The 25,074-nt window shown below is 40.7% G+C and overlaps 2 protein-coding genes across 3 annotated transcripts in view; both read right to left on the bottom strand.

Annotated features, from left to right (window-relative positions):
- Positions 1–2,498, bottom strand: part of LOC128439063 (tyrosine-protein kinase CSK) — a 39,739-nt gene extending 37,241 nt beyond the window's left edge. The window contains exon 1 of the mRNA XM_053421890.1: positions 2,266–2,498. The gene's annotated coding sequence lies outside the window, so the exon portion shown is untranslated. The remainder of the gene's footprint in view (positions 1–2,265) is intronic.
- Positions 2,499–5,388: 2,890 nt separating this feature from the next.
- On the bottom strand, positions 5,389–24,962 carry LOC128441527 (enhancer of mRNA-decapping protein 3). 2 transcript variants are annotated; one of them, XM_053423773.1, is made up of 7 exons: positions 24,856–24,962; positions 23,378–23,557; positions 22,522–22,721; positions 16,199–16,561; positions 9,788–9,941; positions 7,306–7,523; positions 5,389–6,790 (listed from the first exon to the last, which is right to left on the bottom strand). In XM_053423773.1, the coding sequence occupies exons 2-7, from the start codon at positions 23,539–23,541 to the stop codon at positions 6,453–6,455; spliced, it is 1,437 nt and encodes a 478-aa protein (XP_053279748.1). In that variant the 5' UTR covers positions 23,542–23,557; positions 24,856–24,962; the 3' UTR covers positions 5,389–6,452. The 2 variants fall into 2 exon arrangements, with proteins under 2 accessions (XP_053279748.1, XP_053279749.1); XM_053423774.1 differs by lacking the exon at positions 24,856–24,962 and adding an exon at positions 24,692–24,849.
- Positions 24,963–25,074: the final 112 nt, after the last annotated feature.

Here is a 25,074-nt window from a genome sequence, read left to right as displayed (position 1 = left end):
TAATATATCACAATTATCTATCATAACATCCCTTCCAATTGTTTCTTCATCCAAGCAAAGAAAATCCAGTTGCTTATCAGCCTCAAACTGACGGCAGTAATCAGAGATATATAATAGCTACAGGATCTGATGTGTTGGTATTTTAGATTTTGAGCAGTAACATGTCACACAGCATGTAAAGCCACGGTTTAATAACTAAATGATGAGATTTGCTCCCTTGAAACAACCCAGGAGTGAGACTGAAAGTGATTAGGTGCGTCCCTATGTAACCATACACTGCAGACCCCACTTGGCTTGGTAAGTCATGCCACAGCTTGTAAAGGTATGCACATTTCAGCATTTCACTCAGACATTTACCTTCAAACACTGGCGGAGAACATAAACAAGGCCTGAAAAACATTTGACAAAAATAACATTTGATAATAACACACGCTAGCTTTCATACAAGCACTGGACTCCGTGGTTTGTCTGTATCTTGTCTAGTATACAGTCCGTCGAAATCGAAATCCAGGAGAAGTCGATGTGTGAACCCAGCAGGGAATGCCCCACTGGATTCACCAAAGGTATATTGAAAAATATACAGAATGGATATTCTCCCAGTGAGAAAGCAGCGACACAAACACAGAAGACAGCGATGAAGATGCCATGAGAGTTTGTCGGGAGTTACATCACTGATACGCTAGTGGCGGTAGAGTTTCTATGTTGGTGTGGAGTTCCCCCAGTTTCTGGTCCACTCATTACAAATTCTCTGACGTCCCTGTTTACTTCGGAACAATGGCAAGTGTAACTAAGTGGATCGTGATGAAGTTGGACCTTATAGATATTGAAGAGCTATTTCTTTTTCTTAAAGAACTGCACTGAAAAAAAGAAAGACGTCATCCATGTTCGTTCCTTCAACTAAATTCAAAAGTGGCGCACAGTCTGCTGGAAATAGAATGCTACCAAGTGGGCCAATCACAGCTCTTGTGGACTGCTTGACGGTAGTTACATTGTTGGGGAGGTGCACATGAGAGTACGGCGTAGCTCTGCGTAGGATACAAGTATAAGCGTGGCTTCAACGCAGAGTAACGAAGTGGGCTTTACACAGAGGATTTGATGCTGTTGTGAACGTGACCCTCCCGCTGTGTTGTGCATGTGTGGTAGGCAACTCCGAGGCCAATTCTCTGAATTTTAGCCTCAGGTCATGTCTGAAAATAGATGTAGTATTTTTTCATGTCCCTTAACCTGAATACCTCTTTGTTTGCAGGCATACACCCGGCCTAGGTCTCCTTAAGCAAGACTATGGAGCTCTACCTGCTCCAGGATGGTGTTCCATAGTTTAACCTGACCTCCATGGAGCGGTGTAGGAGAAAAACTATTTCTCTTTGGAGTCAAAACATAACATGGCAGTATGATCAGCTGTTTTCATCAACAGCTACAACTTGTGTGTAGCACTTTCATAAATACTGACACACATTCTCCAGCGACCAAGATCAATGCGAAGGCTGAACCTCAGCTCCAGCCCGGTGTTTATTTTCGGACGGGACTGTCCTCAGTTCCCAGTAAAAATCCAAACCCATGAACAAGGCCACACAAAAGCAGTGCCACAACTCTACCATGCACATGGCTCTGACTTTGATGATATGCTATCCGCCTCTCTAAAGCCAGCTCCGCGAGCTTTTACTAAGACCCCGAAACGGTGCATCCGCCTGGGACACAAGGCTGCAAGGTTTCCTGTTCTATTGACTCCCAGCTCCATGGCTGCACATCCCTTCAACCCCAGACCCACTGTGGATAGAGAGGGGAGTCACAGTGGGAGGTCAAGACCAAAAGGCGTTAGCCACCATCGAGGTGTCCGATTATGGAACCAGGCGAACGGATGGGGGCTTTTGTGCAAAAAATCTCCCAAGAATATATGAGAACATGAAAGCGAACAGGAAAAAGGTGGATGAGCTACAGCCGCGTTCACTTTGTGTTTCCTGAATAAACGGGCTACAGCCTACAGGGAGTTGGGAATAAACACTCCGATGATGGATCTAGTTGCATTGTATGTTACCTAGCAGCTAAGGCTAACGCTCTCGAACAGGTTTCACGTTATCTCTGTGAAGAAAAGCCCCAGAGGACCCGGAGACCAGTTCCCCGCGGCGAGTGGCGCTGATGTAAACACCGTGTCCACACGAACAGAGACACCCGGCCGCTGGGTTCTCCACCGTCCGGCTCCGCGGGCTACAGAGAGCAGCAAAACAACAGAGACACAACAGTGGCTCTGCGCTGTGGCCAACTCACCCGAAACACAGCGGAGAGCAGCGGGGAGCAGCGGGGCAGATGTGGCTGGAGACTAGCGGCGAAGGCCCATCAGGGAGAGTCGGGCGCTGCGGGCGCATCCAGCTCGGGCAGCGGGGAGATAACACAATCCAGGACGTGGCTTCGCTTCGACGGTCGTCCGGTTGTCTGCATCTGTGTGTGAGCGTGTGACTGTGTGTGTGTTTGCAGCTCGGGCCTGCTTGCTGGAGGAAATGGTCTCCGCTCCGTCACCGCACCGCGCCTGCGCAGTGCAGCAGGCAGAGCCACGGGGGCGAGCTGTGTGTGAGCGCAGCCGTGTGGCCAACAGGTGGAGGACTGGTTACTGCTGCAGGACATGTACATAGAGTATTCTGCATTATAACATGTTGACAGTGTGTTTTATCATACCAGGTATACAGTATTCTGTAAAATAACTGGTATGCAGATGTTGTATTATACCAGGTATACAGTATTCTGTATTATAACAGGTATACAGTATTGTCGATTACACCAGGTATACAGTGTATTGTTTTATACCAGGTATACAGTGTGTTGTACTATACCAGGTATACAGTATGTTCTACTATAACAGGTATATACAGTATTCTATATTATACTAGGTATACAGCACCCTCTATTATACCAGGTATACAGTATGTTCTATTGTACCAGGTATATACAGTATTCTATATTATACTAGGTATACAGCACCCTCTATTATACCAGGTATACAGTATGTTCTATTGTACCAGGTATAAACAGTATTCTATATTATACTAGGTATACAGCATCCTGTATTATACCAGGTAGACAGTATCCTCGATTACACCAGGTATACAGTATGTTCTATTATAACATGATTAAAGTATGTTGTATTATATCAGGTATATAGGATGTTTTAATATACCAAGTATACAGTATCCTCTCGATTATACCAGCTGTACAGTATGTTTTATTGTACCAGGAATACATTGTGTTGTTTTATACCAGGACATCCAGTATTACTGTTACCAAGTGGGGATGTGGTTTTACACTGACCTATTCTTTTGTCACATATTTTGTATTGGTGGGTGTTTTTGTGTCCTAATCAGATTTCAATGCTTGGCCTTAATTAGATGATGCAAGTGTTTAGTTTGAATATATTGCAATGTGTCCTTGGGTATCCAGAGATGTCCTGAGAAATAACTTTGTTAAATAATCATTAGTATTATTAATTGGTAGCTCTTTCAGCAGCAGAATCCATTCAGAATGAAAAGTAAAATACTGGGCAGTTGTTTAGAGTTACTCTTTTAGTCATGACTCTAAATATTTCTCAGGAAAAAGTAATTTAGCAAGTTAGTGTACTTATACCTTTCATTGTGATTTCACATCCAATTATATATATATTTATACTTGCATACCTTTAAATGTAATACTAAATTGCATACTATTTTGATCGATGTTTTACCTCCAACTAAACTGAATTTGCGTTATTCTTGTTCCATGTGTGTCTCATATATGTTTGAATAATTGACTTAACTAGTCTTATTGTTCCATACATTGCATGTCAGCTATTTCAGAGATCTGAAAAGCAATCGACTCATATTCAGACCCAACTTAAGTTAAAAGCTTTGTAATTCACCTTGTAGCATTCCAGTAATGCACGTAAAAGAGGAAGTGATAGCGGAATTATTATTATTATTATTAGTATTGTTATTATTATTATTGCATGTTATATCGTGTTCTTTTCAAGTAATAGTAAAAGCACTAAATTTACCTTTGTAGTGAAGTAGAAGTAAGAAGTTTCTTTTAAATATACTCAAAGCAGTTGTGGATCTAGGATTTTTCTTAATAGGGGGCCATTCAGAGGTCCCAATTTAAACCATGTCCTGCATTGTAGAAAAGAAATATAAAAGTGGTTAGTAGTAGAAGCTGTAATCTTTTGGCCTGTTTCGCCTTAAAGGTCCAGTGTGTAAGATTTAGGTGAAAGGGAACTATTGACAGAAATGATATTTAAAATAATCCAAGTGATTTTTCAACAGTGTGTTTCATCTAAATTATACAAATTGTTGTTTTATTTACCTTAGAATGGGCCCTTTATTATTGAAATACTTAATATTTGCATCAAGGGGTCCTCTCTATGGGGGCCTCCATGTTTCTTGCCATGTAGCAGCCACGACTGGACAAACTAAACACCCTTTGAGTTTTTATGAATACTGAAGGTTACCACAGGTTCTGTTTCATGTTTGGAAGGGGAGGATGAGGTGAGGGATATTCAGCTGCCACATGCAACCTCACCACTAGATGTCACAAAATTATACACACTGCAACTTTAAGGGCAGGCTTTCCAGCTAATGTAAATATAATTTACATTTAAGGGATAGTTCACCCAAAAACGTTTTAATTAACTCTGTTCTATCCATCAATCTACTCTCCAATGGAGGAGTGGGTGAAGTGTTTGAGTCCTCAAGACTTTGAGTTTCAGGGGTAAAGAGTGTTTCAGCTAAATCCAATACAATTGAAGTAACTGCTGACCGATTCTTCAAACATATAAAAACGATTCAAAGTGGCGTAGAGAAGACTTGAAATGGCATCATTTACACCATGTTTCTATCTTAAATGTCCTTTGATATCCTCCTTGGAGCCGCATTCACGTTCGCACGCACACACGGTGCACAAGCTCATGCCCAAGGTCAAAACAGGTAAATCAGAGGAGGGCTGTTTTAGACAGGGTAAAAAGGGTGCTGTTTTAAATGATCCTTGTGGTATTTTGACCAAAATATGTTAGACATTTCATTAAGACCCCAAGGAACCATATCAACTGTGGTAAAATGGGCATAATATGTGCCCTTTACGTTAAATCTGTTCTTCCCCCCTCTGTCAGCTTTTCACATCTGGTTTTAGGCAGTTTCTGTTTTTTTCAGGAAGCTCAAGAGATAATTGAGGACATTTCATGAGCAGTCGTCGTCTAGTTTGACTCAAATAGTTTGTGCCGGTACAACCACTGGCCGTTGTTTCACTAAATCTGACCATCACACATTAACAGTGTGAACAGCAGTGTGTCCAGAAACTGCTGTTTGGTGAAGGAGGTCGACAAGTGTGAACCCTGCAAAGTGGATGAGAGCTGTCATTCATAATTGACGACAGTTTTGTTTTCAGGCGTTTAATGAAAGTAGTGATAAGAAAAAGAAAGTACATGACACAAAGATGTAACAGCCCTCAAAAATCCCTACCAGTGTAATTTAGTGAATAGCTGCCATTCTAGAAATAAGCCTGCTTCATTTGTCCTTATGAACTTGACATTGTGGTGATAAGTTTTCACACAAATGCAAAGCTGACCAGAAAAGAGGAAGTTGGTTGGAGTGGTTTTGTCACTTGATGGCTCTGAATCTCACATGTTAAAGATGTTTAATAATTAGGTTTCCCTACTCATAACAACCTTTAATCTCTGGAGAGGAACCTAGGCCGAGATGTTTTTTTGGTGCTTGGAGTTTGAGCCTCAAATTCTCATTCTTATACAGTAAATAAATCCTCCAAGATATCTGCTGCCACTTCTAATTTTCAGTGTCAGTGGCTATTCATTCTAAATGACCAGCAGAGCAGGAAGAGGACATTCTAATGCAAATATAAAGAATTCAAAGCAATAGCCCTGAGGTACATTCAAAAAAATACAAATATAAATTCTGTATAATACCATATCTTCAGTGAAATGCTACAAACGCATCCGTTTGTGATTATTAAAAAGAGAAAATCTGTTAAATTGAAAGACGTGGACGTGGAGATCAACTGTGGGGCTCATGACTGGCAGATTTAGTCTGAGCTTTGTTTCAGTTACCCGGGTCAGCACCAGACTCCACATGCAATTTAAAGGAGGAAACAGGAACTGAGTCTCTGCTGCTGTGTCAGGGGGTCAGATGTCACAGACAGACCCACAGTGGTCAGCATTTTGTAAACATAATCACATAGTCACAGAGCCCTTATCAAAACACCACAAAGAACAGGAAACCTTTCCCCTTTCAAAAACAAGGTGTCGCACGCAACATGCGGCAACACAGTAAGAGGACAAACACAGAGCACAAGCACAGATCTGTTTTTCACATGAGGCCCCTCACCGTCTTGTGAAGTCGAAAAAACGTATAATTGTAAATTGTTTTGGTCATATACTTATTTACACAATTGTATCTAGGTGTAACAAGAAGAAAGAGGGTATTCTAGTATGCTCGGTGCAGAGGAATGACAAATTTACATCCAAAGGGCGAGAGGTAGCGGATTCCAACTTCCTGGAACACCAGTTTAGGGATGCCAATGTCACAGAGGTAGACTCTGCTGTCCGTCTCGGCTAAAGGAAGAGGAAGACCTAAAGAGAGAGTCCACTTCGCCTCGACCGACTGATGCTGCTCGCCAACAGGAGGGTCGATGCTGAGGACCGGAGCCCGGTTCTGGTTGGCCCATTCAGCTGCTGATTGGTACCAGGACTTTTCTTTCAGCAGTGGCTTCTCGTGACAGTCCAGGCAGTTGATGAGCAGGTCGACTGGGCTAGCAGGAAGTTCTGAGACACAGCGTAAAGAGAGGGGGAAATAGAACAAAAACAAATGATGAACAAAGTGTTTCAAAGTGCCTCACAAAACCACAAAATAGTGTATTTTTGGTCAAAGTTAGTCTTTTCTATCTAATTACATAAGTGTCAAAGAAATTCACACATCATAAGAGGATGAAGTCTAAAAGTATGTCATATCCAAACCATATTGATATAACAAATCATAAATCACGATCAGCTTTTCTCACATTTCTTAATATCACTCAACATTCTGCAAAGATGTTAAAAACATGCTTCCAACATATCTGTATTTTTTAGCTATTTTGTATTTTTGCTTTGTTTTTTGAGGCAAAAAGCTGTTACTCCACTAGAGGGCAACATTTGCCTGTGCTAGTCTGTTCCAACAGGACAAAATGAATTCATTCTGTCTCAGTTTCTAAGACAAACTTGGTTCTTTCTTTCTGTGTCACTGAATCCTGAGTAGACAGGGATTTAATAATCTAAGTGTCCTCTGTTGCGTGTTGCACCTTTAATGCTTGCCACTTGCTGGCCACTGGTCCTGCTGTAGAGGTTGACCTCACTGGTTACCGCCTCCTGGATCTTGACAAAATTGGGCAGGAAAAGAATGACCTCCACTCCGTGGTTGGCCAAGTGTCTGCCACAGCTGATGCCCTGGGCTCCCTGGAGGTGTGGCCCGCACAGGAGAACCACAGTGGGCCGCTGGTGGACGTTTTTTGGGGTGAGTCTGGGGACATTTTAGAGAATACATACATGCTCAGCCACAAGAGCCCAACTAAAGGCAACAACAAATGCACAGTTCTACATAATCTGTATCAAATTAGACATAGAACCTTTCTATCGAAAGCCTTTGGGAACATTTTTGCAAACATTAACAATGGTGATGTGTGTTGAACGATCTGTCACAACAAGTCCTTGGGTCTTTCCTTCTTTGAGAAGCCCAGGTACTTAGGAATGTACAATGGACATCATTAAAAGACTTATAAACCTTGAATGTCCATGTCTTGTTAAAGCTGTTGCAGGATAATAAAGCTGAGAAACTATTAAAAAGAATGAACTTTTGCATGAAAAGAAAATACTTGAAACACATTTGAAAATAATTGCAATCCTATGATTGATTATTTGTCGGTAGTTCTGGTTTTAGCCACCTTCTAACCAAACTCAAATAGAGAGTCTCCAATTTAACTAATGGTATAGATTTGAAACCTTTCATTGGCTCCCAAAACAATCTCCTGTCCTAATTTACTGCTCTTGGTTGGAATAATGAGTCTTTGTTATTAGAGGTAAAACATATTTTCAGGTTACCACAGGCAAAACAGAGGTCAGATAAAAAAAGAAAATGTTGTTCCTAAAAACTATCAGAGCTACATCAGACAGTCGTGGGAAATAATAAACTTCTAGTTAACAGTAAAAAGCGGTTGATATATTGAAGATTGAAGATTGATCAGGAATTAGTTTTAGATTGGTTCAGAGTGATTCAAATAAACACTTGTCTGACTGCCGTGATATATTCAACAAGGAGCCATGCAATGTCAGAGACTAAACTAGTTGTATTGCAGAACCTTGCTGTAACTGCCAGGCCAGTTGGAGATCTTCCTAATCTCCTCCTGTTTAGTTATTTTACCATGACATTTTCTTTTACAAATTACTAAGATTATCATCTTAACACATGAACCTTTGCTATAAAAGGTGCATCCTACCAGAAAGTTCTTCAAAGAGATTATGGGCAATTTAGTAATGAAGATGGCACTTTGCTAAAGCTCATAAACTATGGTCACCATCCTATTCACCATCAGTTTTAGAACATCCCATTAGACATGAATAACTGCACATACTGTATGAGCAAAACTTTTTTGGATGCCTGATTTGAGGATTGAGTGTCTGTAGACGTAACAGGGGAAATACAAATAGAGGAACACCATTGTGGTGTCTCTGATCCTAGCATTACAATACAAAGTTAAACCCGATCTGAACTCCTGGTAGATCCAGAGAGTAAACTTGAGACTCGTAAGTATTACAGTGGTAAACTGGAGAAAAGGGATGTGAGGAAAACGAACCAGTTTGTTATATGAGCCCCTGCACTGGGGCTCTTTGATCTGAAAAGGAGACTCCACTGCTCACAAAGGTGCAGATCAACAACACCACAGGTAGCACGGGAGTCGTCAGTCTGTGAGGGCGTTCTCGACCTGACCGGTCACAGTACTGCCTCTATAAACCCTGGGGGGGAGGTCAAGGTTTACATCACCTAACGCATGTAGATACATGGTAGTAAAGCAGATTGCCATGTAAACTGGAAAACATTACACGACAACAATCAGTTGGACAGACAAGCTCAGGGATTTTTGGCACACTGTTGAAAATACTTCTTCTTCTTCTATTTATACCAGTAGCTATGCTGCTAATATTGGAGATTTCGAGAATAAAGTTGTAATATTCCAAAATAAGTTCTAAACTTCCAAGGAGAAAGTTGTAATGCTACAATAAAAGTTATACATTTACAATAATTAACTTGTAATGCTATGAGATAAAAGTTATAAATATATGATAATGAAGCCATAAGCTACATGTCATTTTAGAAGGTGTATATCAAAAGATCTGCCTCTCGCCTTATACTTCAGTGTAGGTTTCACATGTAGTGATCCATTGGCACAACAGCACCACACTGTCATGAAGTATCAGGACTTTGAAAAGATTGTGTAAGAAACTGTGTCTATTCCAAGAAAAAGAAACAAAGATTTTGGATACAGAAGAATGGAAAGTCTGTCGAGCACAAGTTCTCCTGGCTGCTTATTTGCTAAAGATTTTTTTTCTTTATTCTCGTAATATTATGACTTTTCTCATTAAATTAAACTGGACTCTCGTAATATTCTGACTTCATTCTCGTAATATTACAGAAATAGTCAAACTAGAGTTTTTTTCCTTTTTTTGCTATGGCACTTATCCTCCTTCGTTCTCCACAGCCATACCACTTTCCCGATGGGTACTCCTTACCTGTTGGGTCCACCCAGCAATGTGAGAGCCATCTGACTGGAGCAGACACCGATCATCTCTAGCCTTCGCTCAAGAGTGAGGCCCCAACGCTCTGCAGTAGCTAGTAGATGCTGATGAAATTCATAGGTCACACTGGGAACCACCAGGCCCGAGTCTGCAGAGGGAAAACATGGGGTCAGACAGAGGGAAAACATGGGGTCAGACAGAGAATAAGGTGTCTTTACTTTGTGTAATTTCGGATGTTAGCCGAACACTTGTGAGACATTGGGGTGTAGTGGTTACTACAAACATCACGTGGCAAAACATCTGCCCAAATGAGGTGTGGATAATTAAGAAAGACACAAGGCAAAGACAGAGAGTTTCACCATGACTAATTAATTAGTCATCAACATTCCTCAGTAGCTATCAATGTCACGTCACAGTCCATGCCAAAACCAGGCAGCTGAGCTTTGCCTTGCTTATTGGTAAATGTAGTCCACTTCGGACTTTCTGCATAACTGCACACTATTACTGACATCATGACACAGTGACAAGTAGGTTGGTACAGTCCTGTTCAAAATTATTGGCAGCCCTGGATTTCATGTCCACGATTCAACAAAACTTGAATTATACAAACACATAAAATGTTCCGCGGAGAACTCATCCACTGCTATGTGTTCTATCTCTTCGAAGTTTGGAGGACTTCTTTTTGCAATGACTTTGGCTCTCTCCTCAAAGGATTCCATATTTGTGTTAGGAGTTACTTTCCATCCTTTCCTTTATAACCATTCGTTTAAATTTACTCGCTCCATAGATCAGTCCTTGATCGTCTATGAGCAATCGAAAATGCTGGACTAGACTTCTCACTAGGTCAAACAGGTGGTCCCATATCACATCAGTTCTCACTCTTACATATCAATCACTGCACCTTGGAACCCCTACATATCTAACAGATCTACTCCACCCTCAGTCATCTGCTCGCTCTCTCAGATCTGACAATCAATAACTGTTAAATATCCCAGGCACTCGTCTTAAGACTTGTGTTGACAGGGCTTTTGAGACAAAAGAACCAAAGTTGTGGAATGTCCTACCGACATCTTTCAGGTTTGCTGATTTGGTGTATTCATTCAAAAACTAGTTAAAAACGTACTTGTTTAAACAGGCATTGAAGTGATTTATATGTTTCTCTATGAACTTTACTGGACTCCTTTATGTGTGTGTGTGTGTGTGTGTGTGTGTGTGTGTGTGTGTGTGTGTGTGTGTGTGTGTTTGTGTGTGTGTGTGTGTTTCATAACTTTTTACATTTGTATGGTGGAACTATGGTGTGCTAAGGATCCTAGACCTTTTTCTCGAATCTAGTTTTCTGATACTGGGTAACACATTTCCCCTTCTAATGCATAGGTTACTTTCTGATTTCATCATTCATTTGATTAAGTCAAAGCCCTACAGCATGAGTTTGCACCATGTTGTACTATGGGCCGGGTGCTCCTTTCCTTAAGGGCTTCATTTGAGATCCATTAGATTTTCTATAAGAATATGGCTTATCTATGGAATTATTCTTTTGCAAACACAAGTCTGGCCTTTTTGTGTCTTTGTCCTTGGCCCATGAAGCATTTCTTATTATAGTGTGTCATATGGTTCAGGATTGAAACCACCAAACCCAATTGCTCCAGGTCTGTCTGAAGCTCTTGTGTGGTGTGTTTTACACAACGTGTGCCAGCCTTCACAGAGAGCTCTCATTGAGTTTCTTCTTAGTAACTCACCCAAGAACATTAACAGTTCTATGATTATCATATGTCTTGATAACATAACAAACTGTTGAGGCATGGATTACAAGATCTTTGGGGATTGTTTTAGCCAGTTTCCTGTTGAACAGGAAACCTGCATCCAAATAACATCTCTGATGCGCTCAAGTCTTTGCTAATGTGAAAAAGAAATAAGATACAACCAGTTCCTTTTTTAACAGGATAACCATCATCCCTTGATTAACTCAGGTGATACAAACAGTGACAAAAGTACAGGTGAATCAATTTGTTCTGTTTTGTTTGTGAAATTAATTTAAATTCATCCATGAGATTCCAATAATTGTGTTTCCTATGTTATTCAAATCCAAAAAGCATGTTTTTCTAAATACAGTTAGTTAAGATTCAGAGTGGCAATAGGTTGGATCAGTGGTATACCGTCAGGACAAGGTAATATTTGCATAAATTCCATACTCTCGCTCTGAAACACAGAAAGGCAGAGGAGCAGGTATTGAATTTAGGGGAAAGGTTTGAATTAAAAAGCTGAATAATATTCATACACATATTTCTACTCTCATATTGTTACATTGACTACAATGGCCCGACAGATTCCAGAAAAACAATTGCATGCTGGTTTGCATTTCTAAACTAAAAGGGCACTCAGTAGAGTGCATGCCTTCGCCGAGGCCCATGCAACATTCCCTAGATACAGATTTTGATTTGGATCTGAAGCATATTGCACAAATCATATGTATCTATCTTCACCTGTGCAGCTTGAAACACAATAGCTTGACTAGAAGTAAAACCCATAACCTGACCTCGGAGATGAGGACAAACATTGGTCTAAAGATAAGAACGCTCCTAGGTTCTAAGGGGCTGGCAGTTATGTGGAAGTAACACAGATCCTCATGTGAGGAATCCATTCCTCAGGGAAAAGCCCTTCCTCCTCCTCATGACCTGATCTTGTTCCCATCACGGAAGATTCTCCATTTCCTCTCCTGTTTGTCACTGCTGTCTGCTGCAACAAAGGGAAGATTGGCAGCCTTTACAAAACATGACAAACATGAGGCAGCTCGAGTGAGACGCCTATTCCCCACCGGGGCGTGAGTTCACACGCACCATCACATGCTTTCTGACCATTCTCCAACCCCTAGCTCCGAGACAGGGCTGAACTGGGCTGGACCCCCCACACTGGCTGCCGTCTCAGTCAAAACACGCATGCAGCGGGTTAGCGTGACAGGAAACGGGGACAAACATCATATACATACGAACACCTGCACCTGTATCCCAACGGTTCATGGTGAGAGATTGGGGAGGACTAAACATGGGGGAGGTATGGAGGTGAGCGGGAGAAACTATGGGTTCAACTCAGTTTCTGAAAATAGAATGTTGACTCATCCTCCAATGACAAACAAAAGAAAACGTTCTAACTAACCATAGTCATTCTTGAACTGTCTAATTTTAGTTGGGACATGTCACCCGACCTTTTGTGTAAAGCATCTAAAAGGAACGCACTACTTTTTTTTAATTTGTCATTTATAGAGCATGTGCAGGATTTACACTCCAACCAAAATAATAGTTTTGGGATTAATGTTGATATTATCTTGTATCTTGTTGAAAACACAAACGATATCTATATTTTTTAAATAATCTATTCAATATATTATGCGTATATATCCCTCATTATTAGAGTTTTATTGTAGGATGCCTGACATCCTTAGTGTCAAAGGCCAATTTTAAGCCAGATGTTTAGCTTTCGTACAGATAATGTTGTAAGCAGGTGAGATGTAATGTATTTTTACAACAACATCTTTGATGAAAACAAATTACATTTCTACTCACTTCCAACATTTGACCCCTCATTTTCCAAGAATAGATCTCTCAGAGTTCACCTCATCTTTTGTCTTCATCTTTCTTTCAAGGAAAATGCTTAAATCCCTTTGTTAGTAAGTAACCTAACCTTTGTCGGAATTGTTCTCTTTTGTGTAGCTGTTGTATTGTTCTATTACATAATGACAATTCAGCCTTTTTAACACAGCGCAAACTAAAGTGTGCGTAAACTCTTAAAGAGCCATGTGCTAATCTCTGGCTTGTATATCGCCTGTGGCACATTAGAGGGGTAATGAAAGTCAAGCTGGGGGTACTGCGCGGCTCAGGATCCCTTTGATAAATAAAGCTACTGGGAGGCAGTTAAGTCCTTAATGGCCTCCAACAGATCTCTGGCCTGGTAGCTAACAACTTAGAGGCCTCTTTGGCATGCACAAATTCATACTGACACACACACCCATGCTAAAAAACACCTCATCCTACATCACACTCACGACATCGCAAGGTACAAACGAATATCCACCCACCCAACTTTTACAGTGGCATGCAACACGGACAGATTGACACGCACACACACACGCCCTCACAAGATATATAAACACAGAGACTTATGCCGTGCCTTATTAAAATTCTGGCTTATATAAAGGTTGACCCATCACCCCTCCCACTATTCGTTTATCGATACCGCACAAAGAACTGTTAATATGTTTCAGTGAGCAACAGAAGTTTGGAACGTGCCAATCCTCATGTGAGGTGTAAGCACAGTGAAGTTAACTGCCTCCTGTCATGCAAACGATTGCCTTGACTGCTTCGCTCAGAGGAAGTGGGTGTTGCACTAGTATGCACTAATTGCTTTTCAAGCATCCCACCAGGTGCACCTCTTAATAACCCTCTCGCTGAAGACTGCCGCTACAAGAACAAACCACTTTCCGCACACACTCACGCCATCTCTTCCCTTCTGACAGTCTCACACATGCAATGATTTACGCGCACACGCACACCCACTCACGATGTGGTGTGAAAACAAACTCAAGAGTCAACTGACTAAGCCGGGTAGCTTCGAGTATGCATCTAAAATAAACTGAGCTGGAAGCAATCCTTCAAGCATGACAAGGAAACCGATGGGACTGAAAGCAATACATGCTGGCTGGATGCAGGCCATGTGTGACTAAGAGTCGCGCCAGGGTAGGGAGAGTGAGACGAGGAGCTTCCATTCCTCTCTGCTGCACCGCAGGAGCTGCAGAGGGAGCAAGATGGGATACCGAATCCTTAGGGCATAGAAAATTTGCTCAATGCGGTGACCTGTCCGAATCCTGAGCTGGTAATAGTTGGTAATCTCATTGTTGTGGCTTTCTGCACAAATCACTTATCAATTAATCTAGGTGGCAATATTGACACTGTGTGTTCAGCCACAGTGAGTACCACTGCTGATGTCCAAACAACCTATGACTGGTATTGCTGGAAAAGTCTTACAAAGATTTTATAAACCGCAAAATCTCTTTAGCAGGTGCATCAGTTCCCGGGCTATTGACTGGGAAGAAACCAAGAATCTTGCACATAGATGATGACTTTTACTCCATTTTATAATGATTTCTTCATTAGGGTAAAGAGTACTGCAATTACAAAAATGAATTTGTATCTAGTATTGAGACATTGGAAATAAGCATTGTCTTGGTTCTTCCACAGGAAAGACAGTTTTGTAAGCGAGGCCTCCATCAAGGTGAAAAACAGAAACTTGAAATGCATCACTTTCCCATGTCTCCTGTGGTCCAAGATCGGTTGAAATGTTTTATGAGGACACAATTTTTTAAGTTTGCGTTCTGCAAAGCGATAAAGCCTAAGAATGACCAGCTGACAGTTGGCATGTTTGCGATATTTGTGTTGTGGCCCGGCTTGTTAGCATTGTAGACTGCACATCTGGAATCAATCCCCCCGCAGGAGAGCGAGACAATAACAGAACTAAACTTACACAGATTGCAACCTACACAATAAACAATGCTCTATAGAAACAGGCCTGTCAAACTTCCAATATGCCTGTGCGTTATGGCAACCCAAACATATAGTCAGGCACTTTGTTTTCATTTCTATATTCTTGTGTGGTGGATTTATCAGTTGACTGGCAAAGATTCAAGGTCATGAGTGCTGCAGTTTGTTCCTGTTTTGGAGGTGCTGTTTATGTAAGGCTGTACAGCGGCATGCTAATTACAGAGTGCAGAGGATGGGGATTATGATGACAGCCCTGGGAAGCAGATCTGCCCGCATGGTAAGAAAAGGAGGCTCTGCTTGGCAGCTGTCTGCTGATTGGTTGACTACTGCTGCTGCTCCCCCCCCCCCCCCCCCCCCCCCCAGGATTTCAAATCCTTGAAACACCGCAACCTGCCACTAACCTACTATAGAGTCTAGCTAGATTTTCATCGACTGTCATCCTTGACCTAGTCTTCACCTGCTTTTCCGACATGCACTGAAGTTCACACAAATTCCCAAAGTTCTCTGCAAGGGCTGTATGTGACAATGCACATGTCTGAGTAAGTTGCTCTGGACTTTTTATCTAACTTTTTCCTACCAGCCCCTTTGAAAGGTCCTGAGACGTAGCTTCGACGAGAGGGCTGATGGGAGGGGGTGGGCGGTATCTGTTGCATTTTGTGAGCGGTTCCAGGATTACCAACCCTATCTTTAAGTGTGCAACAAAATCCTTTTGTGGCAAACTGTAGCTGAGTGTAAAATAAAAAAAACTTGTGATTCACCGACTGTTGCTTTGCTTCCATAAAAGCTGTCAGCACCATATCAAAGACTTGCATGTAAATGTGCGTGTGTGTTTGTGTGTGTGTGTGTGTGTCCCGGTGCGGATGCATCTTGCTCTCACCGGTACAGTACTCTTTACCCCCATGCTGGGGCACTGTTATCTGTCGGTATATGACAGGCTTCACCTCCAGGACATTCTCATCATGGCGATAGGACGGTGAATGCTGGTGGGCCTGTGTGCTGTTAGGCTGCGTCCTGCTGCCATGGCTACCGGTCCCATTGACCTGGGAGAAGAAAGCGGCTTTGTTGAACAAGGCCAAATTTCCCTCGAAGTCAAAGTCAGCTTCCAGATCCTCATCGGTCCCACCTCCGAAGCACTCGTCATCCTTTGACCTCGCCAACCCAGACGTGCTTCCATTTCTTGCACTGTTCTTCTTGGGTGTGGCCTGTGTCACCCCTCTATTTTTGGACGAGCCTGTAGAGGCTGAAAAACACAAAGATTAATTTCACAAGAGCTGAAAGTTTCTGTACGTAAGGTCCAAAAACACATATCGTAAGTTTCTTCTTCATTTTGGTGACTGCTCATGTAAAACATTTCACATAATGTGGACCTTGTATTATCTCCTTACAAATAATAAACACTTCTACAGTAGATGACTTTGCATATTAACCAAAAGACCGATCTGACTAGAGATGGACATAAAAGTTGTTTCCATCATTATTTATATCCTGCTTTTTTTTCATAATCTAGAAAATGGGATATTCCTACTGACATTATTTTATAATAAAATAATGAACAGTCCATAGAATCATGAAATCAGTTTAGTTAAGGTTTACCAGCAGCTGAAAAACTTACCTTCAACTTATTGAGGATTTGGTGTATAAATAGATATGAAGGATATTATAATTAAACAAGTAATGGAAAAGTAAGAATTGTTCTTAAATAACTGTTGATTAACAAACCCTCAAATCTTTAGAGAAGGATACAATCACATTCAAGTGTGTTATTAATCGTATATCAAATGTTTCTATATCGCTAATAGAAGATTTAGATATAAACCAGAGTACAAGATGTGACAACACACAAAGAGCTTATTTATTTTTGTTCAAGCCATAATATATCGAATGTAAAAGGACAGTGAAAAGCAGGGAAAGTGTTCCCATTGAAAATGTTTTCACTCCAAATTTAATTAAAAAATATATATCTACACTACAGTTTGAGAAACATAATCATACAGTACATCCAGCTATATACATACTAAATTAATTAAACATAATCTTAGTATGAGTCTCTGGGACAAAGTTATATAAACTGAGGGTCCAAGACAGAGAGTGGGAAACTCTGCTCTGCATGGACTAATAAGACTATCCACCCCTCAAGCCCAAAATGCATGGATTACCCAGAAATCCTCTCATCTCTCAGCTCTGCTCACATCCTAATCACCAATGAGCAATGAGCTGTCACACTATACATCATGGCGTTGTAAACGCAGTATTCCATACACAGAAAGTTCCTGCACTCAGTACCAGCCGTCTCCAATTGCGACGGGATGCTCGCAACTGCTTTTATCTCGTGGAACTCTGACTAGCAACTCCTCTCACAGTTAGTTACTATAACCTGCTGAGAACAAAACGCAGCTGACACACTAAACATGAATTGGCCGCCTGAGCAGCGCTGAATAAAGTTTACATACATGTAGGCACAAACAGAAATTAAAATGAACCATGAATGAAGATAGAAAAAAAAGAAAAACCGGAAAAACCTGGCCTTCAACCCCAATCATCCTGAGCTCTCACGCTAACCTGGAGACAGAGAGGCACAGTCACACGCTACTGTCAGTGTGACAGCTAAGGTGCTTTGGACTCTCACGCAAAACAGTGGGAGGCTCAGTCATAGTACACAACCACCAGACAGCTATGAGTCTATTTGAGATCTGACTCAACACCACACCACGGCCGTACAACCACCACTCAGAGACACAAGTCATGATTTTGTTATATATTTCCTAGCTTCATTCAGCAGTTGAGCTGGTGTGTCAACAAGACATTCAGTAATATTAATGAGCCTAATTTCCCTCCGTCACAGACAATAGTTCTACTGAATATATAATTGATTTGATTTTGTAATTTCACTTCATTATGATTAAACAAAAATAATAAATATTGTAAAATCTGGTTCAACAAATCAGGCAGAAACGTGGTGGATTAGTGTGTGAACTCAGCTGTGTCAACAGGGATAAGACAACATACCTATAACCACAAGGCAGCTATGTCTTTATTAACAGGAAAGTGATTCGCTATGATTGAAAAATCTGAATGAACTGGGCAGTACTCCAAGACAAACAAGCTAATGAAAATACACCAGGAACTTCACTGATTTTAGTTTACACAGAGTAACCTGGAATGAGTAGCTCTGTGGGGCCACAAACTACGGCATATAAACAGGATGGGAATATTTCACCTGATATAAAAGGTGATGGTAAAATTCTCCCATGATCACATGGCGAAGTAATTTATTAAGAACACCATGCTAACGCTGGGTAGGGCCTCAATTTGTTTTGTGTCCTGGATTCCACAAGATGCTGGAAATGTTGCTCTGAGATTCTGCTCTATGTTCACACGACTGCACGGCATCGTCTCTGCAGATTTATCAGCTGCATGTGCACGCTGCCAAACTCCTGTTCTACTTCACACAGGTGTTCTACTGGTGGGTCCTCGGAAAGTCCCAGTTCTAATGTTAAGAATCCGTTCTGACTTTGGTGTGTCAATGAATATAGATGCTACAAAAAACATGTGTTGTTTTTTTATGTTTAGATTGAGTTACATTACACAATGACACCTATTTCCAATAACTGCATAATAATGAAGACCGAAGAAAGAAGGATCAGTTGTGACGGACATGTTTCTAAATCATAGCTCATATCAGTCGTCTGTATTGGCTAAAAAGGGCTATGTGGCTGTGAGAAATGGTTATACAGTTCAATTTAAAAGCTACGATTTAGAGCTAATTGTCAAATTAGGTTTATATGTATACAACTGCTGACGTCAGTAATTGTTCAGACTAGAGATGGTGTTCATGGGATTTTTTTTCAGTCAGTGGATAATGGATTCTGGTCTGGTGACTGGGGAGACCAACTGAGGTAACTGAACTGAAGATCCAGTTCATGAAACCAGTTTAAGATGACATTTGCTTTGTGACTTGGAGCACTACCATGCTGGAAGTAGCCATTAGAGGGTTCTTAACCTTGGCCACAACGGGCAGCACCTGGTCAACAGTAATATCAGATCACTCCACATACAGAGGTATAATACTGGGTATGGGAACAGTGTCTTCAAAAATGCCCTTCTATTGAGATCTGATTGAAATCTGGCAGAATCTAGATGCCTCTGCATTATTTACAAGATCAGCCCTTTTCTGAATTCCCATTCTACTCTCCCAGAAAGATCAGTGCAGATATTCAGAAACCATTTCTGGAATCCGTGATCTTGTATAAGCAATGGGCCACCCTGTTTTCCCTTCATTGTGGCCGAGGGGTAGTTGGTGGGGGGGGAGTGGGACCTTCTTGGAAGCATGGCATTGCGTGTGAATGGACCAGCCCTGCCCAAGCCACTCAGCACTCTGCCCCTGTGCAATTTGGGCATTAGCTCCCAGGCCGCCAGCCTGCGCGCAGGAGATTAAAATAAAAACTGCAAAGGTAAACATTGCTTCCACAATTGATATCGCTTTTGGCCTTCTGAGCTCACTGGGACGACATGGCTTCCTGTCGAGGGTGAGAAGGGGGGGCGGGGGGTTTCCTGTACTGAGCAAGAGCGAGGGAGGCAGTGGAGATGGGGGGAGTGGGAGAGAGAGAGAGGGAGGACAGGAGGGTACTGAGACACGAAAGCCAGGCTTTGCACAACCTTCTCTTTAGGAGCAGACACGGAGAGGGCGGAGGGAATGTTTATTGATCTTAGTCACACACATATTGTAAAGAGGAACTTTGGTACAGGCCTTTAGCACGCTATGGGAATCTCTGGGGGAGTCACGGCAAGACAGTGCTTGGTCCCTTGCTCAAGCTTCTCAATATGAACTAGTTGTCACAGGAAAGAGCAACAGACAGTGTTAGACGAGCCTTACTGACATGATGAAATATGCAGACTCATTTCGGAACATATTTTTTTTAATAGCGGAGTTTTTTTTCTTGTAAGATAAAACCAAAAACATGTGGTTTCCTATTGTGCAAGTTTCAACTTCCATGCACAGGAAAAGGCACTGAGGCAGAGGTCATTTTTACAACCAGGCTGAAGACTATGATCCAGTGTCCATTAGCCAAGTCTATTGGCCTCTGACTTTACCATTGTTCAGCTATCCGCGGTGTGAAAGTGAATAGACTTTAAGTGATTCCTGCAAAGGCCAGAGAGCTGTTCGAGCAGACTTCCTGCTGACTGGATGTTGATGAGAGGAAATGCCGCTTTTAACCCTTATCTAATCAGGAAGGTTGAGTGACATTCTCATTTTTACAGCTTCATGTGCGAGTTAATACAGGAGAGTGCAGAGGTGCTTGACCTCTGTGAGCTCATCTCATCACTGATTCTCAATGATCTTATTCGGTTGTTATTCGTCACCATGTTTTCATCAAATCACATTTCGGGTAAAGGGGCTCAATCATTTAAACCCTAACCCTAAAATGATTTTAAAAATTTGAGTAAAAATAAAATAAAAAGCAAAACTATATCTGTTCGGGTGCAGAGCCCTAATTATCAAAAGTATTTATAAGATAGAGAATATGAAGTATGTGAGGTACAGTTTCAATTACAGTTAGAGATGAATGAAAATGTCTCTCCGCTGCCATAGATTAAGATTTGTCACATTCACTAAAAAATGTAAGACACCAGACCAGACACCTTTGTATGACCAACACCATAATCAATGGCATCACATGTAATATATGATTATTCATATAATATATATATATATATATATACGCATATATATGGACAGTAATATATAAAATATATGTTTTTAGTTATGATATATTAGTAATATATTAGTTATTTCATCTGTTCTCTGAAAGAATAAACTGATATTGATTGATACGATTGATATTGACATATATTTATCTTGAGGATGTAACGCTTACCACCAAGTCTGGTGTTCCACTGAATTTCTTACTTACGGAATATGTAACATGTTTTTATGTGACACAGTCTTATATTTATTTATTTTATATGACCACTACTTAGTTTTAAACCATCTAAACTTTGTTGCCTGCCTTTTTTCTTTAATCCTGGCAATTGTTAATTATTTTGTTATCTCTCTTTGCCTTTTTACCTTGCTGTCAAAGCACTCTAATAAACTCAGTTTTTTTAACTTGCTGTATGAATAAAGTTAAATATACTATTATTACTGGGCATACAGCTAAGAGCCATTTACACTGCTCTTGCTTAAAATAACAAAAGCCTAAAATTCTGACAGCCTTATTGATTAAAGAAAAGCTTTATTGTCTGAAACATTCTTTTGGCGGCAGCAGAGTACTGTGGTTTGATGCAGTGTCAACTTTTTGTGGTATAAAAAACATTGCACATTTTTACTTCAGAAAAATCTTAAAAAGTGATGTTGAGTGACTTCTGTTATCTACCTTTATGCTTTGTGCCTCGTGGTGCATACGTACTTTGACAACAATCTGGGGATTAGAATGGAGTTTTGTAATATGTCACACTTTCGAGTCATACTTCCTTAGAATGGCAGAACAATATCTATTTTCTGCTCTTTAACAGAGGAGTACTGTATGAACATTGCAGTGGTTAATGAACTCAACATGAAAATATAAAATCTACAACCACAGCTTTGTTCTGTGATATGAAACTAAGGGAAAGCAGTTTCACAATGAATAAGCACAAGCCTTAAATAAACTGGACTTTCCCTACTTACAAATATCATGTGTTCATATTTCGTGACAATTGTAAAAGGTTGAGTCAGTCTTCCTCTTTTCCACTGCACAATCATAGTGTGTTTTTGAAGCTTGATTAGCACTTGCCATGTAGAGTGTAAAGGTCTTGGACTTCAGTACAGAACAGAGGTATCAGCTGCAGATGCACATAGCCAACTTAACTCATTGTTGAGAGAGCACAGTTTACATGGCTAAATGAACCGATAGTTGTAAATCACGTTCCAGATATTCCTTGTTGTATTTGTGTTTATGGAACAGTACAGTTATGCCTGTCTTAAATTAAATTGATTATAATTCAGTGGGTTCTCACTTCTTTAGCCAGAAAAAAATGACACATTGACAAACTGTTTTCAACTCATGACGAATACTCGTACAACATTCTAAAACATCACATGTTATTAGGTCTTATAACTAACTATTAGTCATAATCAACCATTATGACAGTTGTGACTCTAAACACTGTAAATACTTTTCAGTCCGGGGTGAATAAACCCGAGGCCAGCCGTCTACCTACCTCTGTGTAGGATGGTGATTGGAGGAATGTCGGAGTGAGTGCTGCTGCTGCTTGTCACAGGAGGGCGAGTGGTTCTGTTGCTTTGGCCACGCTGACCTGCTGATGTGAGGCTGGGTCCTCTTGCAGCCCCCTGACCAGAACTGGGCTTGTTGACTGTATTCTGGATATCTAGGAACTTCAGCTCCTTGATATCCATGGAACTAGAAAAAAAATATGTTGCTAATCTTTTGCAGAAATAGTGAATCAGATTTTACATGTATCAAAGTAACCCATATTCACAAATCACAATTTGCCTCATAGGGCTTAACAAAGAGTGAAATCCTCTGTCCTTAAACCATGATTAGAATGATTAAAAAAACATAAACACCTCATAGAGAGTCCCAAGTGAGGGATCCCTCTCCCAGGATGGACAGTTTCCTCTGTATAAATTGAGGTTGTATCAATGTTTAAAGTATTTATACAAAGCGAAACTATATGCCTAAAATTGGTTATATTGAAATTATTTGATTCTGATATGAATAAAAACAAAAATAACAGCAGGCAAGAGCTCCAAATATTTTTGCTGGGTTTTTCTGATCCTCATAAGTGTAATGGCCAGTCTCATATGGGAAATACTGAAGCTTTGCACACCTGGATCCAACTTCCCACCAAATGTCACTTAGACCTACAAAGTACGAGGCTGACGTGATCATTTCAAGGCCTCTGGCTTTTTATGGGAACTTTTAGAGGAAAAGTTAAAAACAAATATCCACTAGCAGCGACGTCTTAAAACACTGCATGGGGGGGATGAAAACAAAACTAGTGAAAGTGGCTGTGTTGGATGAAAACATTTGATGAAATCTTTCTTCTTTCTTACCTGAACGTGACCTCAGCGACAGGACACTTGGTGCCATTATGATAAGGCTGTTTGAGGGAGATGGTCTGGCTGGCGTGATTGACAGATGACACTTCTCCCTGATAAACCCCCAACGTCAGCCCACAGTTTATAGACACAACGCTCCCCAACCAGTCGGTGGCCATTCTGCTCACTGTGATCCTGTGATTTAAAAGACACAAACAAGACTAGTTACAATTCAATGTATCAATGTTATGTCAAACGCTATACATATGTGTTACAACTGGTTTAGGTATATTTCAGCCATGATTGTAGTTATTAGAGCTGGGAACTAAAACAATATTAACAATTATCTCTATATAATTTTCATTATTTTCATTTAAGTCCAATATATATATATATATATATATACAATGGCTTAAGCATTACGTAGCACAGTGAGGAGGTCTAAAACATAACTGATCTACCTCTGATTGGTCAAATACTTTTTGCTCTTTATCAAGTCAAATTAAAGAACAGTTTAAAAGCACAACATTCAAATAGGAGCAAAAATCCTAAATACAAAATAATATGACGTTTATAGTGATAATTATCGATATCACCAAATATGAAAATGTATATCTTGCTATAGGTCTTATATATTTTGCTCAGCCCGAGTAGCTTCACTGGTTGACAACATGGATTTAAATGGATCTGGCTACTTCTACACATTACACAGGTTTATTGAGGCAATTTAGACTCATATTCAACTGTGAATACTTGTATAAACATACATAAATACAAGTTGATGAGAGGTTAGGGTTGTTTGAGGAGGATTTGAGAAGAACAGAGTATGTCTGTGTTCATGTCCACAGCTAAGATCATCTTTCCTCCCTGACGTGAAGCTTAAAACCAAACTCTGTGCCAGTTCACTGTTGCTAAGACGTGTTTACAATGAATGTCGCGTTCTGCTACACTCGGTAAGTTGTCGTTATACAACACGTGGTTTCTTTTCAGGCTGTTGCGTGATGTTCACGTTTCTACCACCGGTTGATAAAAGAAACAGAATTAATTAAAAGGTGTTATTTCATTAGGACAGGAGTTAATGTTATGAACGGTTGGCGTAATACAATTGGATCATTTCATTATAGGGTCTTCGTTTATGTTTCCAACGCGAGCCTAATGAAAATACAAGCTAAAGCTAACTTGGCTAATAGCTAGGTTAGAGATGACTGTGTTTTTATTGTTTGGATTATTATCATTGGTTTATTCGAGTGGTTTACTTCAATTGTAAAGTGAATATGAAGGCGAGCGTTTCAGAAACACGAGGTAAATATCAAAGGTTAGCTTTACAACCAGTAAACAGTGTTGTTAGCTTCACAGCTAACGCTAGCTTCGCTCCTGTCCGCCCGGTTTGTTTCGATTTGATCTCAGCGGAGAGTTGTGAGCGTGTTCAGAGAGTCTGCTCCACAGCCCCAACACACAACCGGAGTATACTAATCGACAATGGATAGAAATACCTTGTCGATAAGTCAGTAGCGAGGTGTCAAGAAGGCCAAAGCTGCAGCTCTTATTGTCTGGGCTGCTTTCCGGGTTGCTGCGTGACGTCAGTTCCCTCATCTCCCACGTGGGTTTGTTGTGATTTTGTTCACTTCATGCGGATCATTGTGACCTGGTCCTCTTTGTGGTTTGGTGAGAAGCAAATCAATGACTGTAATGCACGGGGATGTTTTTTGTTT

This window comes from Pleuronectes platessa, chromosome 1 (assembly GCF_947347685.1).
Source record: "Pleuronectes platessa chromosome 1, fPlePla1.1, whole genome shotgun sequence".
NCBI classification, from domain to species: domain Eukaryota; kingdom Metazoa; phylum Chordata; class Actinopteri; order Pleuronectiformes; family Pleuronectidae; genus Pleuronectes; species Pleuronectes platessa.
This window is presented reverse-complemented; position numbering and strand designations above follow the sequence as displayed.

Coding starts and splice junctions, on each gene's coding strand:
- LOC128441527 (XM_053423773.1), bottom strand. CDS start 23,541: ATGGCCACCGACTGGTTGGGGAGCGTTGTGTCTATAAACTGTGGGCTG. Junction 22,722..23,377: donor GTCGCTGAGGTCACGTTCAG/GTAAGAAAGAAG, acceptor TTTTTTTTCTAG/TTCCATGGATATCAAGGAGC. Junction 6,791..7,305: donor GCAAGTGGCAAGCATTAAAG/GTGCAACACGCA, acceptor GCTGTGTCTCAG/AACTTCCTGCTAGCCCAGTC.